Source organism: Olea europaea, unplaced genomic scaffold (assembly GCF_002742605.1).
Source record: "Olea europaea var. sylvestris unplaced genomic scaffold, O_europaea_v1 scaffold845, whole genome shotgun sequence".
In the NCBI taxonomy this organism is placed as follows: Eukaryota; Viridiplantae; Streptophyta; class Magnoliopsida; order Lamiales; family Oleaceae; genus Olea; species Olea europaea.
Genome location: NW_019266896.1, coordinates 23,790 through 38,292, shown reverse-complemented (window position 1 = coordinate 38,292; position 14,503 = coordinate 23,790). Strand labels below are relative to the sequence as shown.

Sequence of the window (14,503 nt, the reverse complement as noted above, 5' to 3'; positions counted from 1 at the left end):
CTAGTCTAGTTGTTATTATTGCTTTAGATATAGGAACTAGGAAGCCCTGAGTTCGATTCTCAAAATGCTCTTTTTGTCATTCTTCTTGTATTTTCATTTTGGCTCTTTCATTCTTTTGCTTTCACAGTTTATTTTACCTCTCTTTTTTTGTTTCGCCTCCACTGAAAAATAATCTTGAGTCCGCCCTTAAGTCGACTCCAACTTCCACACCTTAGTACTAACAACTATAGGAAAGAATTATCAAGGGTCAAAAAAGATGAAATCCAATTCACTCAGAATTTTCCATCTTTTGTCGCCTTCATTGCGAAGGCAAAGCGAATTCAAGAAATGTTTGGAAATGGTACATGAATATTGACCTGGTTGTTCATCATTCTGGAATCTTATTGGGAAACTAAATCCATAGTTTTGATCTATTTATTTTAAAATTTTCATATGGTTCTGTTATTCCTTTTAATCTTTGAAGTTAAAGAATGGTGGTTTGTTTTGGTACTGGTGAGACAATTGAATAGTACTATCTAATCCATAATCTCGTAATATTAATGATTTCATGGTAGTTATGGAAATCCCTTTCGAACTAATGATAAATTGGGTTTGACAAGAGAATCCCTACAGCTAAAGTGGCTGCACATGAAGGTCCCTTCGGAAAAATGGTGGGTTCAAAGGTCCAGTGGCTGAATTAGATTTATGTCACAAATTTAAAATTGACCATTCTATTAGACTTTTTACATTGTGATCTACTGTAATATATGATTTATGTCATAAAACATAATAAACTTATAAATGAAGTGTTAGGATCCAAATCAAAGTGGATTTTAGTAATAACAAATACTAAGCATTAAAAATGTGGGATAAAAACATTTATTATAAACCAAACACTGTCTTTAAGAGAATTACATAACTGAACACACATCAGAACTCTTTGGAAGTTCTAAACAAAAACCAGAAAGGTCCATTAACTGGCACGTACATATGATTAATTATTGATAAACCTAAACTTCCAACTTGGCATCAACTCAGACATCATGCTTGCAAGAACAGAGCGACTGTGAGAAACTGAACCGAATACAAATGAAGAAGAAAGTGTATCAACACTATCGGATAAAGAGAACTTGCCTCATAAGGAATGGTTTAAGAGAGCCAATTGAGACCCTCGTAAAGCCCCTTTTCGGACGTGGCATAGGTACTCTGGATGTACCTGGAAGCAGCAAGCGAAACCAACTAAGGTTAAAAAAAATAGCAAACAAAGACAAATGGCAATAAAGAACCAATATTTGTTTACCAGTGATGCTTCCTTAGCGAGTGCAAGCCAAGCTTGTCTGTTATTTCAGCAACAGTCATTGCATGGGGGAGATCTTGTTTGTTGGCAAATACAAGTAATGGAACATCTCGAAGCTCATCCTGAAATTGAACCAACATTATTATGTGATTATCAAAATTATCTTTTATTGTTTTCATATAATTAAAAGAATAAATAACAAAAACAAGACAGACCATTTCTATATAGAATTGAAGTTAAGATTAATTTAATCAACTGTAAGTCTACTATATTATTGGGATATAAAATTGACAAGATGGGAAATTTTTAGGATTTCCGAAGACTAACAGTTAAAGATAGGAAATTTACCTCATTCAACATCCTGTGCAGTTCATCCCTTGCCTCCACAATACGATCCCTGTCATTGCTGTCAACCACAAATATGATTCCCTGGGTGTTTGGGAAGTAGTGCCTCCACAATAGACGGATCTGTGAAATGCAAAAGTTTCTCCATGCTCAGAATCACAGATCTCAACCTCATATAAAGAAATGGTTATAGGTTGTTAAAACAAAAGTTCCCACCTTGTCGTCACCATCGAAATCCCAAATAGTGAAGTTGATGTTGTTGTTCTCAAAAGCCTCGACGTTAAATCCTGCATATGATAAATATCAGAAAGAGGTCCGTGAGAGGAACTGAAAGAAACAGAGTTGCTACGTTTGCATGAATCTATATACCCATGGTACGAGAGGTAGTTATGATCTCTCCAAGCTTAAGCTTGTTCATGATGGTGGTCTTACCAGTAGCATCAAGACCAACCATTAGAATGCTCACTTCCTTCTTGGAGGAAACCCGGGTGAACGCCTGCCCCATTTCTCTTTCTATCTTCTGATCCCTACAGCCAATCAAGATTATAATACATCAGATTTTACTAGTAAATTCATGTATGAACCAAGAAGAATTTCTAACAGAAAAAACCGTGGTTGGGAAAATGAGAATATGTGAGCAATTAAATGATTGCAAGCTAAAATTTGAGGTGATTGTACGTAACTGAGAGATGATCCGACGAGAGAGGCGGTGACTGAACATGCTGAGGCTACACGGTTAGATTATATATGCTCTTAATCCGACGGTTAGAGCAACAATTAAGCGGCTCAATTGCCGCTTCTGTTCTGATTGTGAGATTACGACTGCCGATTCTATTCTAAATATGAGATTAAGAGCCCCTAATCTCAGATGTTTTCGGATATGGTTTAAATGCAAAGTCAATGTGAGATTACGACTGCCGATTCTATTCATTTGTTTGACAATGTATATTCCGATATCATCTTCAACGTGATGCATTTCTTACTTTTTCTCGTTCCATGAGATAATTTATCTCTATTTTTATTGATTTTTTTATGATCTGTATTTGAAGGAAGAAATGCTAAAAATTGTAATGGCTCTTTGTTTATAACCAACTTTATTTCTATTAGGGAATACAAGTCCTAGTGTTAAATTTCACAAAGCTCAAAATTATGTACTGTGTCAATTTGGTCAATCATGATGGGTCAATCTCATTTTATGTACATCATGTCAGAAAATGGACTGAAGAAGGGCCCTTGGACCCTGAAGAAGATAAAAAACTCATTGATTTCATACAGAATCATGGCTAAGGCAACTTCCGAAACCGTCCAAAGAATGCTGGTAATTTTCGTCTTTCTTTTCTTCACACTTTGATGTACTAAATATGCACTTAAAATTTTGCATAGTTGAAAATTTCAAGCCAATTAGCAATTTTTGTTGACTTTTGTTGATGTAGGGCTTTAGGGACATAGAAAGAATTGTTCAATTAGTTTGCATAGTTGAGAATTTCAAGGCGATAAGCAATTTTTGTTTATGTAAGGCTTCAACACTTGAAGGTTTTTACATAGTTTATACAAAGTTTTGTAGTTAATAAGAGATTCCAAATGATACTTTGGTCTATATCTATTTGGTTGACAATAATATGAATTTTTTTAATATGTTATGCAATCATATTTAATAATTGTACATTGACGCAGTCTTTGTATAAAGTCGGACAGTATTTATAATTTTAGATGTTATTTTAATTATTAAATATTTTTTGTTGAAATGGCGTAAACAACTTACTTTCCCGTCCTATTTAAAAAAAACAAATAAATAAAAAATGTGGAAAAAAACATATTTACGTCGTTTCAAAGCATGAAAATAAAATATTTTCATATAAATCATCATCAAGGACGAGACGTCCTAATTAATGGAATGTTGAAGATAAGAATTCGACAAAGAAAAAGTTGAAAAAATAATTACAATGAGTAAAAATTGAAAAGTTTAACTTCAATTAAATTATGATTTATCAAATAAAAATTGTCCATAGCTTTTGAGTAAATTTTAATCCAGTCATCAATTTTGCCCTCCACTTGACTGAATTCATTTTTTGACTAAGATTCATTGGCACTTGCTTGGTAAATACATGGCAGCCTTTTTAACAAATTAGCAATTTTACCATCCACTGACTTAGGCTGAATCCTAAATAAGGACTAAATGACTGAATACATTTTTTGACTAAGACTAATGTAATCTAACCATGAGATTAAGAGCTCTTAATCTCACGGTTAGAATAGATTCGGTGAGCAACGACACTAATCGCTTTTGTTCTAACCATGAGATTAAGCTTAATCTTACGGTTAGAACAAAAGCGGCTGGTGCCGTTGCTCACCGAATCTATTCTAACCGTGAGATTAAGAGCTCTTAATCTCATGGTTAGATTACATTAGTCTTAGTCAAAAAATGTATTCCGTCATTTAGTCCTTATTTAGGATTCAGCCTAAGTCAGTGGATGGTAAAATTGCTAATTTGTTAAAAAGGCTGCCATGTATTTACCAAGCAAGTGCCAATGAATCTTAGTCAAAAAATGAATTCAGTCAAGTGGAGGGCAAAATTGATGACTGGATTAAAATTTACTCAAAAGCTATGGACAATTTTTATTTGATAAATCATAATTTAATTGAAGTTAAACTTTTCAATTTTTACTCATTGTAATTATTTTTTCAACTTTTTCTTTGTCGAATTCTTATCTTCATCATTCCATTAAATAGGACGTCTCGTTCTTGATGACGATTTATATGAAAATATTTTATTTTCATGCTTTGGAACGACGTAAATATGTTTTTTCAAATTATTTATTTATTTTTAAATAGGATGGGAAAGTAAGTTGTTTATGCCATTTCAACAGACTTTTGAATGTAAAATTGTTACCAAATACAAAATACGTTAAAAATGAAAAGTATGAGGATAGGAATGATATGAAAAATTGTAAGGGGACGTAACTGCAAATATAATTACCCAAAACAATGTTCTAAAAAGCGTAAATTGTGACTAAGTGTGGATGTCTAATTTCAAGCTTTACAAGCTTGTCTATGCGTCAAAAAAAAAGGTTCTTATTTTTAATTTTTAATCATTCTAAACCAAACATCTAAAATTATAAATAATATATTACTTAATAATCACTACAATTAGTCAATTATATGATTTTTAAGTTTTTGAAATGCAAAAATTAGACTATTTTTCATAATTTTAATTTTTTAACTAGACAAGTCTTACTCAATAAATTTATACGAGCTTCGAACATTATTTCAGAATTAATAGATTTTCATTGTTTTGTAAGAAAATTGACTAAATACTCTCAAAAGCTTGTTTAGGAACTAAAAAGTTGTTCACGTGTATGGCACAAGTGATCAATTCTTGTATGATTTTGTGAAACTAAACCCTTGTTTGGGAACAATTAAAATGTAATTTTGGAAAAAAAAATAAAATACTTTGAAATGGTGATTTTTAGATAACGTAGGGTTAAAAAGTAAGGAATTTTTTTTTGATTTATGTGTAATATTATTTTATTAGAGAATGTATAATTGAAAATGAGTTTTGAGATAATGGGAGCCAAACATCGGCTAATATATAATGGGGCCTTCACAAATGATCAATCCAAGAGTCAAAATCATAAGTGTTGAAAATACTTGAGACTATTAACTAACACAAAGGAGTTTCTAGGCTGGGAAACCAAGATCAAGTTGCGTGATGGCACTCCTCACTTGGAGAAGGATTTTCACAAATTACAACGAAACAAATATTTTTAGTTTAGAAATACATGTCCTTTAAAAGCTATGCTTGAATGAGAGGTGTGCATGTGTAACATTGTACCCAAGAAAAGCAATACATTCACAGTTATGCCATTTTCTACAATTCATTTAGGGCCTATTTGATTGGTTCGAATTCCATAGAAAATAGAATTTGAATTCCACCTTTTCCCAATTTTGTGTGTTTGATATGTTTTATTTTCCATGAAATTCTATTTTCTTGGTTGTATTGGGAATTGGCATTTTCTTGGTCTTCAAGGAAAACCAATTCCCACTAATATATTGGTGGGAATTGGTTTTCCAACCCACTGTTCACGTTTTTTTGTTTTTTGTTGTTTGTTTTTTTTGGCAATGAAAACAATTTTAAGAATTATTGTAAAAAATTATTTCCCTTTAATTGACAATTTTTATGTAAAATAAAGTCAAATGAACACCAAAAGATAGATGATTTTTTTTTTTTGGCAATGAAAATAATTTCTATCCCTAATACCAGTAAATTTGATCCTTTTAATTGACAATTTTCATATAAAATAAAATCAAACGAACCCCAAAAATATACTTTTATTTCATCATTTTCTACGTGAAAAATTATAACAATCAAATACAAAAATTAACAATTTCCAGGAAAACAATTTCTAGGCAATTCAATTCCCTGAAATTCATTTTCTTTCCACCCAAATTTCATCTTTGCAATCAAACGGACCCTTACAGTAAATGCAATATTTACCTTGCTCAGTGGAAGAGAGAAACAGACCAAGATAGGAAAAAATGAAACATTGAGATCTTGATAATGCTATCAATGTTCCCGTAGACTAGCTTCAGCTTCCTACGATCTTTTGAAAGATACGAAGATAAAGCAAATACATTCTCCATCACAAACGATGCCAACTGCAAATAGTCCATCCATCTTCAGAAGCAGAGGCATTTAAACATCTCGTCCTAGATATTCACCAAGTTTATCCCATATGTTGAAGCACGGGTTTGAAAGCTTGTTCTCCATAAAATGCTGATTGATTCTATGTAACCATAAAGATTGTTGCCTAGTATGAAAGCCCAGCTTCAAAACCCCCTAATATGAAGTAAAAATCCTTTCCTGTTGCAAGAACAGAGCAAACATTAAACCTCAACATATCAAGAATAAAAATCAGCCATAATAACTCTTCTTACATTTCTCTGTCGTCCCAGCCTATAGAGTAAGGGCACGAACTCAGCTTAATCCATTTCAAAGAAGAGATATTCAAATACTGAAATTTCACTTATAATACATATTCTCTCAATAAATTCATTTAGCCTTGTTTGAGTCCTATTTTTTAAAAATTTAATTTTTTCTGAAATTAAATTTTAATTACATATTCTTTCGACTAAATAATTTTACACTTAAAATTCAATTTCTTTCTTTCTTTTTACTTTTTAATCACACATTCTTTAAAAAATATCATCATAGCACCCCCGGTAAAAAGCTATTGGCTCTCATTTAAAGCCGTCCTAAACTCCCACACTATAAAGCCTTTCCTTTGTTTATATAAAGCCCTCTCTTTGATTTGGTGCCAAGTCAGGATTCGGCCAACTATTTAGGTTCATGATCTTTCACCTTGGTCTGAGGTAAAAAGATTCCTTTCCACAAACACCTAATTCAAAGAGATCAGACAATCCCAGATCGAAGAAAGGTTTTTTAGGATAGAAAAGCTACTTAACTTCCATTCAAACCTATTATTTTCTTTTGTAATATAATGGTTAAAGACTAAAAAAATATATCTTAAATTGAATTCACTAGCAAAGACCACGTGTTCAGTTTCTATTCAAATTTAATTTTGATTAGAAGTCTTTGATCGATATCCTAAAAACTTTAAAATTTGAACATGGTCTCGAATCTTAAGGGCCATTTCTGACAATATAACACAATCTTTACCTCGTATAAATAGTGGACTGATCTAAGAAAGGTTGGGTTGGAGTCATATGGGCCGAGGCCCCTGTGATTAAAAACCAATATGAGGCCTTATTTTCGAAAAGGGAACATGAAGAATTGAGGGCTTCAGCAAGTCGAGCCTCAAAGGTAGACCAAGATGTTTATACTGTTGCTCTCATCAGTCCACATAGTGACCCTAAGCGTAATAGATTTGGCAGCAAGGGGGTCACCTATTAGAGAAACATCCCTATCCTCGTCTATGCCACCAATTCGACTGTGCTGGTTGCAAGACAAAGAGCTTCACTGATTAAACTTTGTAGGGTTGCGATTGGTAGTTGTGAGTGCCATAGGAGATGGTGTACCCTGCTCCAGGAATTTTTGAAAGAGCTCAGAGCTCAAAGCTCTCTACCTTTGGCACAAGATCTAGAAAACATGGCAAATGGGTAAGGACCATTTAGACTATAGAGAAGCTCTAGAATTTCAAGTTGAGGCCTCGAAGGAACCAGTGCACTTTGTCAATAGCATCAACGGGTTGTTCGATTGCATGGAGTTGATCGAAGATGGCCTTGAAGGCACTGGCGTATTCCTAAACAGATCTGGTGCCTCGTTTAATTAGTTGCAAATCATCCATGAGATGAATTTCACGTGTTTTGGAGCGGTGGCTGAAGGTATTCTCTAAGGTAACCCACACTTCACTTGAAGTGGAAAGCCCCACAAGTTCTACCATGGCTTTCTCAGCGAGGGAGAACATCAAAAGGCTAGAGAGGTATTGATCAGTTTGTTTCCATGGCACATGTTTGATATTTGATGTCTGAGAATCTTCAGGGGAAAAACGGGGTAGGGTTTCTATAGTTCCATCCACATAGCTGATGAGTACTTGGCTTTCTAAAAGGGGAAGCAAATAGCTTTTCCATAGAAGATAGCTGGAAGAGGATAGTTTGATTGTAACCATGTGGATGAGGGTATTGAAAGGGAGAAGATTGGAAGAGGATTTGACATTTATGGAAAGGAAGACAGGATCGTGTAAGGGAGGTTAATTCGCAGAGTGCTCTGATACCATGAGAGTGTTTGGAAAACCACACCACGCTTTCTAGTGGTGAGTTGATTTCATATTTATATCCATATTTACATAATCATAAATGATATGATTAAAATAAAATGGAAATAATACAATTGAATGGAAATAATTAAGCAAACAAGATGGAAGTTAAAATTATGGATAAAATGAGAATGCAAACGGGAAGTCTTGAATTAAGGCTGAGGATCCTTAGCATGATCCTCAACAAATGTTATGTGTAGCATGAGAGGTGAGAAAAAAAATTGGTGTTTACTTCATGTATGGTGAAACCTCCGGTAACGAGTAACGTGACTCAATATCAATAATGAGGATGATGCTTGAAATGTGCTTTTTCCAATTTTTTTTTTCTATGAACAAATCAACAAACATAAGGAGAAGTGCTGATTTCGACTTCCACCTGCATTGGTCTTTCTATTCTCAAATTAAAAAACCTCCAACCATCAAGTGTCGTAAATATAAAGGGACTCATTCTTTTATTAATTTTTCTTTAATAAGTTAATTCACCACACTACCCTTCATTTCCTATTAGTTATTAATATTGGTATTAGTTTGTAGTATTTAAAAAGTTGTGGACCACAGAGAAATTAAAACATTATTTGTTTCTACCTTCTTCCTTTTTTCCTTTTTTTGGGTTTGTTTCTTCATTTCTATCATTCAAGTCCCTCTAGAATCTAGGCCCTCCCAATAATTTCTTCCTCATCATACTCACTTCCGATCTGAGTTAACTCGTTCATATCTATCTTTGCAAACTGATTTTATTCCCGGTACTGCTTCCCCAACCTGTTTCAATATTATCTTGGTCATTTGGTTTGTCTAATATTCTTGTTTCTTCAATTTCTTGAATTTGAATTAACTGGGTTTTTTCAATTTGATCGGATGGTGGTAGTTACATAATTGAACAGTGATAGACTTTTTTTTCTTGATCAAAGATTTGATGATCTTTTATTCTAGGGTTCTGTGAGCTGTCTGTAAATTTGTCAAGAAAATGCAACTCTGCTGTTTCTCTTCCCGATGGAGGTACAATTAAAATTTTCAATTTACATTAGAGCCAATTTGTTGAATAATTTATTAACTTCTATTCTAGGCCATTGCTATAAAATGTGTTTTTGTGTTATAGAAGTTGGTTTTAGGACTTTTATTTGTTGATGATAATTGGGCTAAGAATTTAGTTTAAGTAACTTGTTACTATGAAGGAAAGATGTAAAATTTACAGGAGCGCGATTAGTTTACTGATGCAGAAAATGTGTAATGTCACCAAGTGAAAAAGTTATATAGAGAACTTTTGTAACCCAGTTTGGGGATGTAGATTCTAAATGTTGCAACCCAATTTGAGGCAAACTGGAGCACAAAATGTATATTTTTGTTTATGGGGTTGTTGCATGAACAGAGGGAGACGTTTAATGTATCATGGCGTATGTAGATAAAATCCTAGATATTGTTAAATTTATCTCCCTATTAAGCGGTGCCATATGTGGAGCATTATGTAAAATCAATTTAATTAAGCAATGGTATAGATTATTGTCTTAGGCATACATGTTTCAAGGATATCTTTCCATTTCTAACTAAAACTTTAGAAAGAAATGAAAGTTCTTCAAATCTTTTTTATCCTTTTAACTTTTATTTTCCAGATGATTGTTCTGTTAATGAGTTACATAGAGGATTTGTAATAGATCTGAGTTTTATCCAATTGTGAGCTAGGATAAGTGGTTTTGGCTGTTAGGATAGTTGTAATTCTTTGGCTGAATTATGTCTTGAAATTTCACATTGGTTGAAATTTTGATCCATATTTTGCGATGGTAAATTAAGGAAAAGTTGATGCCATACTTATTATATTGCATCTAGACAATCTGAGACTTTTGAGTGCTTACTCTTATTTATGTTTATACATTCACATCTGCTTTCTTTACTAATATGCATAAATCTGGTTCAGCTGCATCATGATATTATTCTAATGATATTCTACCTGAAATTAATTATCTCAGCTGTAAACTTTGCTGTCTTTTAAGAAAATACTGACATGTAACTTGCTCTGTATGGGTCAATTAATGCTTTAGAGTGTTCGGCTAAGTCTAAAAGAAATTGAAAATACTTTTCCTGAAAGTAAATAAATTTGAGAACTAAAAACCTTAAATTCTTAAATAGCCTGGACATATTTCACAAAAAGGGAAGTTGCTTGAAAATGAACTTTTAAGCATTGCCAACATGCTTGTTAATCAGCATCTAACGCTTTAAATTGCTCAACTAATCTGTCTGGTGGTGTTTGCTCACTTTTGTATCATCCTTTTTTACTTCTTCAAACTGTCTCTTCATGGACTCTTATAATTGTGTCATATTATCTTCAGAGAAAAAGAAACAAAAGATTTCTGAAATCCAAGCAACTTTGGATGATGCTAGTGTTTTGGTAATGCAAAGCTTCCACCTTTATTTTGTCATAAGTTTTCTCTCAGTACTAATCTCAAATGAGTTGTATTTTCCTAGATTTGAAAAATGGATCTTGAGGCAAGAAGCTTGTAGCCAAGCTTGAAGCCTACACTACTTGCTAAGCTCAGGGGATATAAATCCGATCTAAATAAGTTGAAAAGGGAAGTGAAAAAACTAGCTTTGCCTAATTCAAATGTTCCTGGCCATGCAGATTTGTTAGAATTTGGAATGGCTGGTGCAAATTCAGTATACTTCTATGCAATTGCCCTTCTGATTTTTTTCATCCTTAATATATATCGTATATATATATATTGCATGGAGAATCGCAATTGGCTTCGACAATGTAAAGCATCATTTAGCCCCACAGGAAATAATTCAATTGTATCTGGTTGCACAGTAAGTGAAGACTTCTATTTTACCATTAATAGAGTCGTGCAAAGATTATCCTTGAGAATTATTTACTTTTTTTAAATAGGTAATTTAATAAAAACAGACCTCACTTATGGTGAAGGAATACTGTGGTGACAATATAGCCTTACAAATAGCAAACTAAAAAGCTAGACAAATCAACTTACTTACGTAAATATGGCATTCCTATGTGGTCCAACCGATCAAGGCCACGAGCATGCACAGGCAAGTCATTAGTAGATGTAAAATGCTGCATCACACCTTATGCCCCCATTTTTGCTAATGAATCCGCCACTTGATTTGCTTCCCTGAACTGGTATGAAACTTGTATATCAAATAAACTCATTAAATTCAATAACTCCTCCCAAAAATCCCACAAATACCAAATTGTGCACTTGCGTTTCAACATCCATTCCACAACGATTTTGGAATTACATTCAATATCAACCTAAAAAACTCCTATATGCTGGCAAAGTTTAGGCCCCTCAATAATAGCTCTTAGCTCAGCTTCGTTATTCGATGCTATCCCAAAATTGCTTGCAAACGCCGCTAGCACCATTCATTTGTCATTGTGTATCACTCTTCCTCTACCTGCCTGTCCTAGGTTTCCTAAACTACTCCTATCTACATTGATCGTTACTCTCCTATCCATTGGTTTTTTCTACGTCACCAAGTGTGTAGGTAATATTTTCCTTACCACACAAGGAATGCCCATATCTTTTAGGATATTTTCCTCCTCATATGTCAATACTCTTGTCTTTGTAACATTATTTGCCAATTGTTGCAGCCAAGATTTAATAGACAAAACATCTTCAATTGATTCATTAAGACCCTCCATCTTTGCTCTACATCTTTGAATCCAAAGTCTCCAAGTTGCTAAACATGGGATTAGCCCCTGTAAGCATCCTAATTGAGAGGACCTATTGGCTTGAGCCCAGCAAATTTGTATCCTATCCCACCATGCTTGCTTTTCATACCACCTAACACCAAGGATAGAGGAAAGTCTCCTTCACACCTCGTCTGCGAATTCTCCAGAGCTTAAGATATGGTTAGCATCCTCCTCATGGCTAGCTGTGCAACAATTACATCGAGATACCATAGCCACTCCAACTTGACAAATCTTATCATCAACACTAAGCTTTCCCGACAAGGCTTTCCACATCACAACTGAAGCCCTCTTAGGAAGGGCAGTATGCCACACCCATTGCAACCACTCCACTATGGAAGCCCTCGCTCGAATCACATCCTAAGCATTTTTGGTTGAGAATCTTCCTTGTACATTTGGTCTCCATATGAGAATATCCTTTTTAGATTTTTGACCTTCTACTTTTCTCATTATGCTTGTTGCCATGTCGATCCCTACTAACTGACCCAACCTATCAATATCCTAGGCAATTTCCAAGCAGATTTCACGAACCTTCAAACTAGGTTGAACAATCTGATCCACTCTTTGGCAAAGTGGGCCCTCTTCTAACCATTTATCGTACCAAATGATATTTTTCCTTCCCTAATCTTTCATTGGCTATTAGCAACCACATCAGGGAAACAATCCATCAAAAATTTCCAAAACCTTGAGCCCATATGACCCAGGTTTTCTACATCCACCAAACCCTTTGGTGTATATTTTGATTTGAAAAAGCGGGCCCACAACAAATCAACAGTAAGCACTTTCCAAGCAAATTTCATGTGGAGAGACTTTTGAATTTCTTCAAACCTACAAATCCCAAGGCCTCCCTCCATTAGTGGTGTACAAATTTTCTTCCATGAGCACCATTTTTCCTATTTCTTCCATTAATCTCTCCCCAAAGAAAGAGGATAATATGGAATTTAAGGTCGTGAAAACTGATTTAGGAACACTTAGAACAGATAATAAATGGGTTGCCATACATGATAAAACATGTCTCAATAACACAAGACGACCTCCTTGTGATAAAAGTTGTCTTTTCCATCCTGCAATCTTTTTTTTTTTTTGAATTTTCTTCACTAAAAGCTGTAGATGACGAGCATTCAATCTTTCTACCACCACTGGCACCCCAAATAAGTTATTGGAAAAAAGCCCTCTCTGAAAGAACTTAACCGAAGAACCTCATTCTTGCGAGATGCCCCATAATGTTTAGCAAAGAAAATAGCTAACTTCTCTTTATTGATAACTTGGCCTATCCATTTTTCATATAATTGAAAGGTCTCCATTAAAGCTTTTATCGATCTTTTACTTCCATTAGCAAAGTTTACAATATCATTAGCATATAGCAAATGCGAATCGAATGTGCACCTCAGGGATGTGAATAAACACCTATGCAGCCATCTACGAATTTTTTTTCTCACTAGCCTAGTCAACACATCTTCCTTGATAATAAATAAATATGGGGACATAGGATCACCTTGCCTCAGTTAATATTAGGATTTGGTATCTTTTATGGTTTTCTTTTTCAATTCCTAGATCAACTGGAAAATTAAGTGATAGATGTCAATGTCATGATGAGATTGTATAGATTAGCTAGATTTAACCAAGATGAATGTTTGTTCAAAATGTCAATATAGTTATGTTCTCACTTTCTATTATCCTATTTTATTATGCTATGTTAGCTTTTACCAAAGAGAAGAGTTGAGCAGCGTTTGACTTGGGTATCCTCCTTAGACATATTTTTCAACTAAATTAGTGCTTATCTCATTGTTGCTGACTCTACATATGATAATTTCAACTGAGAGGGTCAACCAATCAACTGACAGAATCAAGGAAAGTCGACGTGCTACACTAGAGACAGAAGAGCTCGAAGTGTCAATTCTTGAAGATTTGCAATAGCAACGTGAAACTCTCTTGCATTCCCATAAGAAGGCATGTGTCACTTTCCAAGAGTTCTTAGCTCCCATTTCGCCCCCATCTTTTGAAATGAAAATTGTATTTTTCAACAGAAAATGTAAAAATAGATGTAAACTTACATCTTCTTTCATCCATGAGAGGCAAAAAGTGGATTTAGATCTTCCAATTTGAGCAAAATTTGAATTTAGATACATTGGAATGTAAATGAGAATGCAAAAGTGATTTTAAAGATATCAATTTACACCCAATTTTACATCACAATTGGAGATGCTCTAATCTACTTATTAAATAGATCCTTCTATACACTGGTGGATCCTGGCACAGGCTTGGCCAAGCTATAACCCATGTCCACCCCTGAAAATGTCCACTTTTTTCTTAGTTTTTTTAAAGAAAAATCCATGTATATCTGTATTGTAGCCTGCGTCCAAACTCAATGCTAGATCCGTGATAAGTGTATTTTATATACTTATTCGGTACCTT

General features: G+C 34.0%; 1 protein-coding gene and 1 long non-coding RNA gene across 3 annotated transcripts; one reads left to right on the top strand and one right to left on the bottom strand.

Moving 5' to 3' along the window:
• Positions 1-876: 876 nt before the first annotated feature.
• LOC111391844 (ADP-ribosylation factor 1-like) lies at positions 877-4,014 on the bottom strand. The gene is made up of 7 exons (XM_023017117.1): positions 3,867-4,014; positions 2,232-2,349; positions 1,991-2,148; positions 1,838-1,908; positions 1,625-1,744; positions 1,280-1,398; positions 877-1,195 (listed from the first exon to the last, which is right to left on the bottom strand). The coding sequence occupies exons 1-7, from the start codon at positions 4,012-4,014 to the stop codon at positions 1,129-1,131; spliced, it is 801 nt and encodes a 266-aa protein (XP_022872885.1). The 3' UTR covers positions 877-1,128.
• Positions 4,015-9,024: 5,010 nt separating this feature from the next.
• On the top strand, positions 9,025-14,281 carry LOC111391843. Of its 2 annotated transcripts, XR_002702177.1 has the most exons (4): positions 9,025-9,137; positions 9,325-9,390; positions 10,716-10,774; positions 10,852-14,281. It is a non-coding gene; the product is annotated as an uncharacterized LOC111391843 (long non-coding RNA). The 2 variants fall into 2 exon arrangements; XR_002702176.1 differs by having other exon boundaries at positions 10,716-14,281.
• Positions 14,282-14,503: the final 222 nt, after the last annotated feature.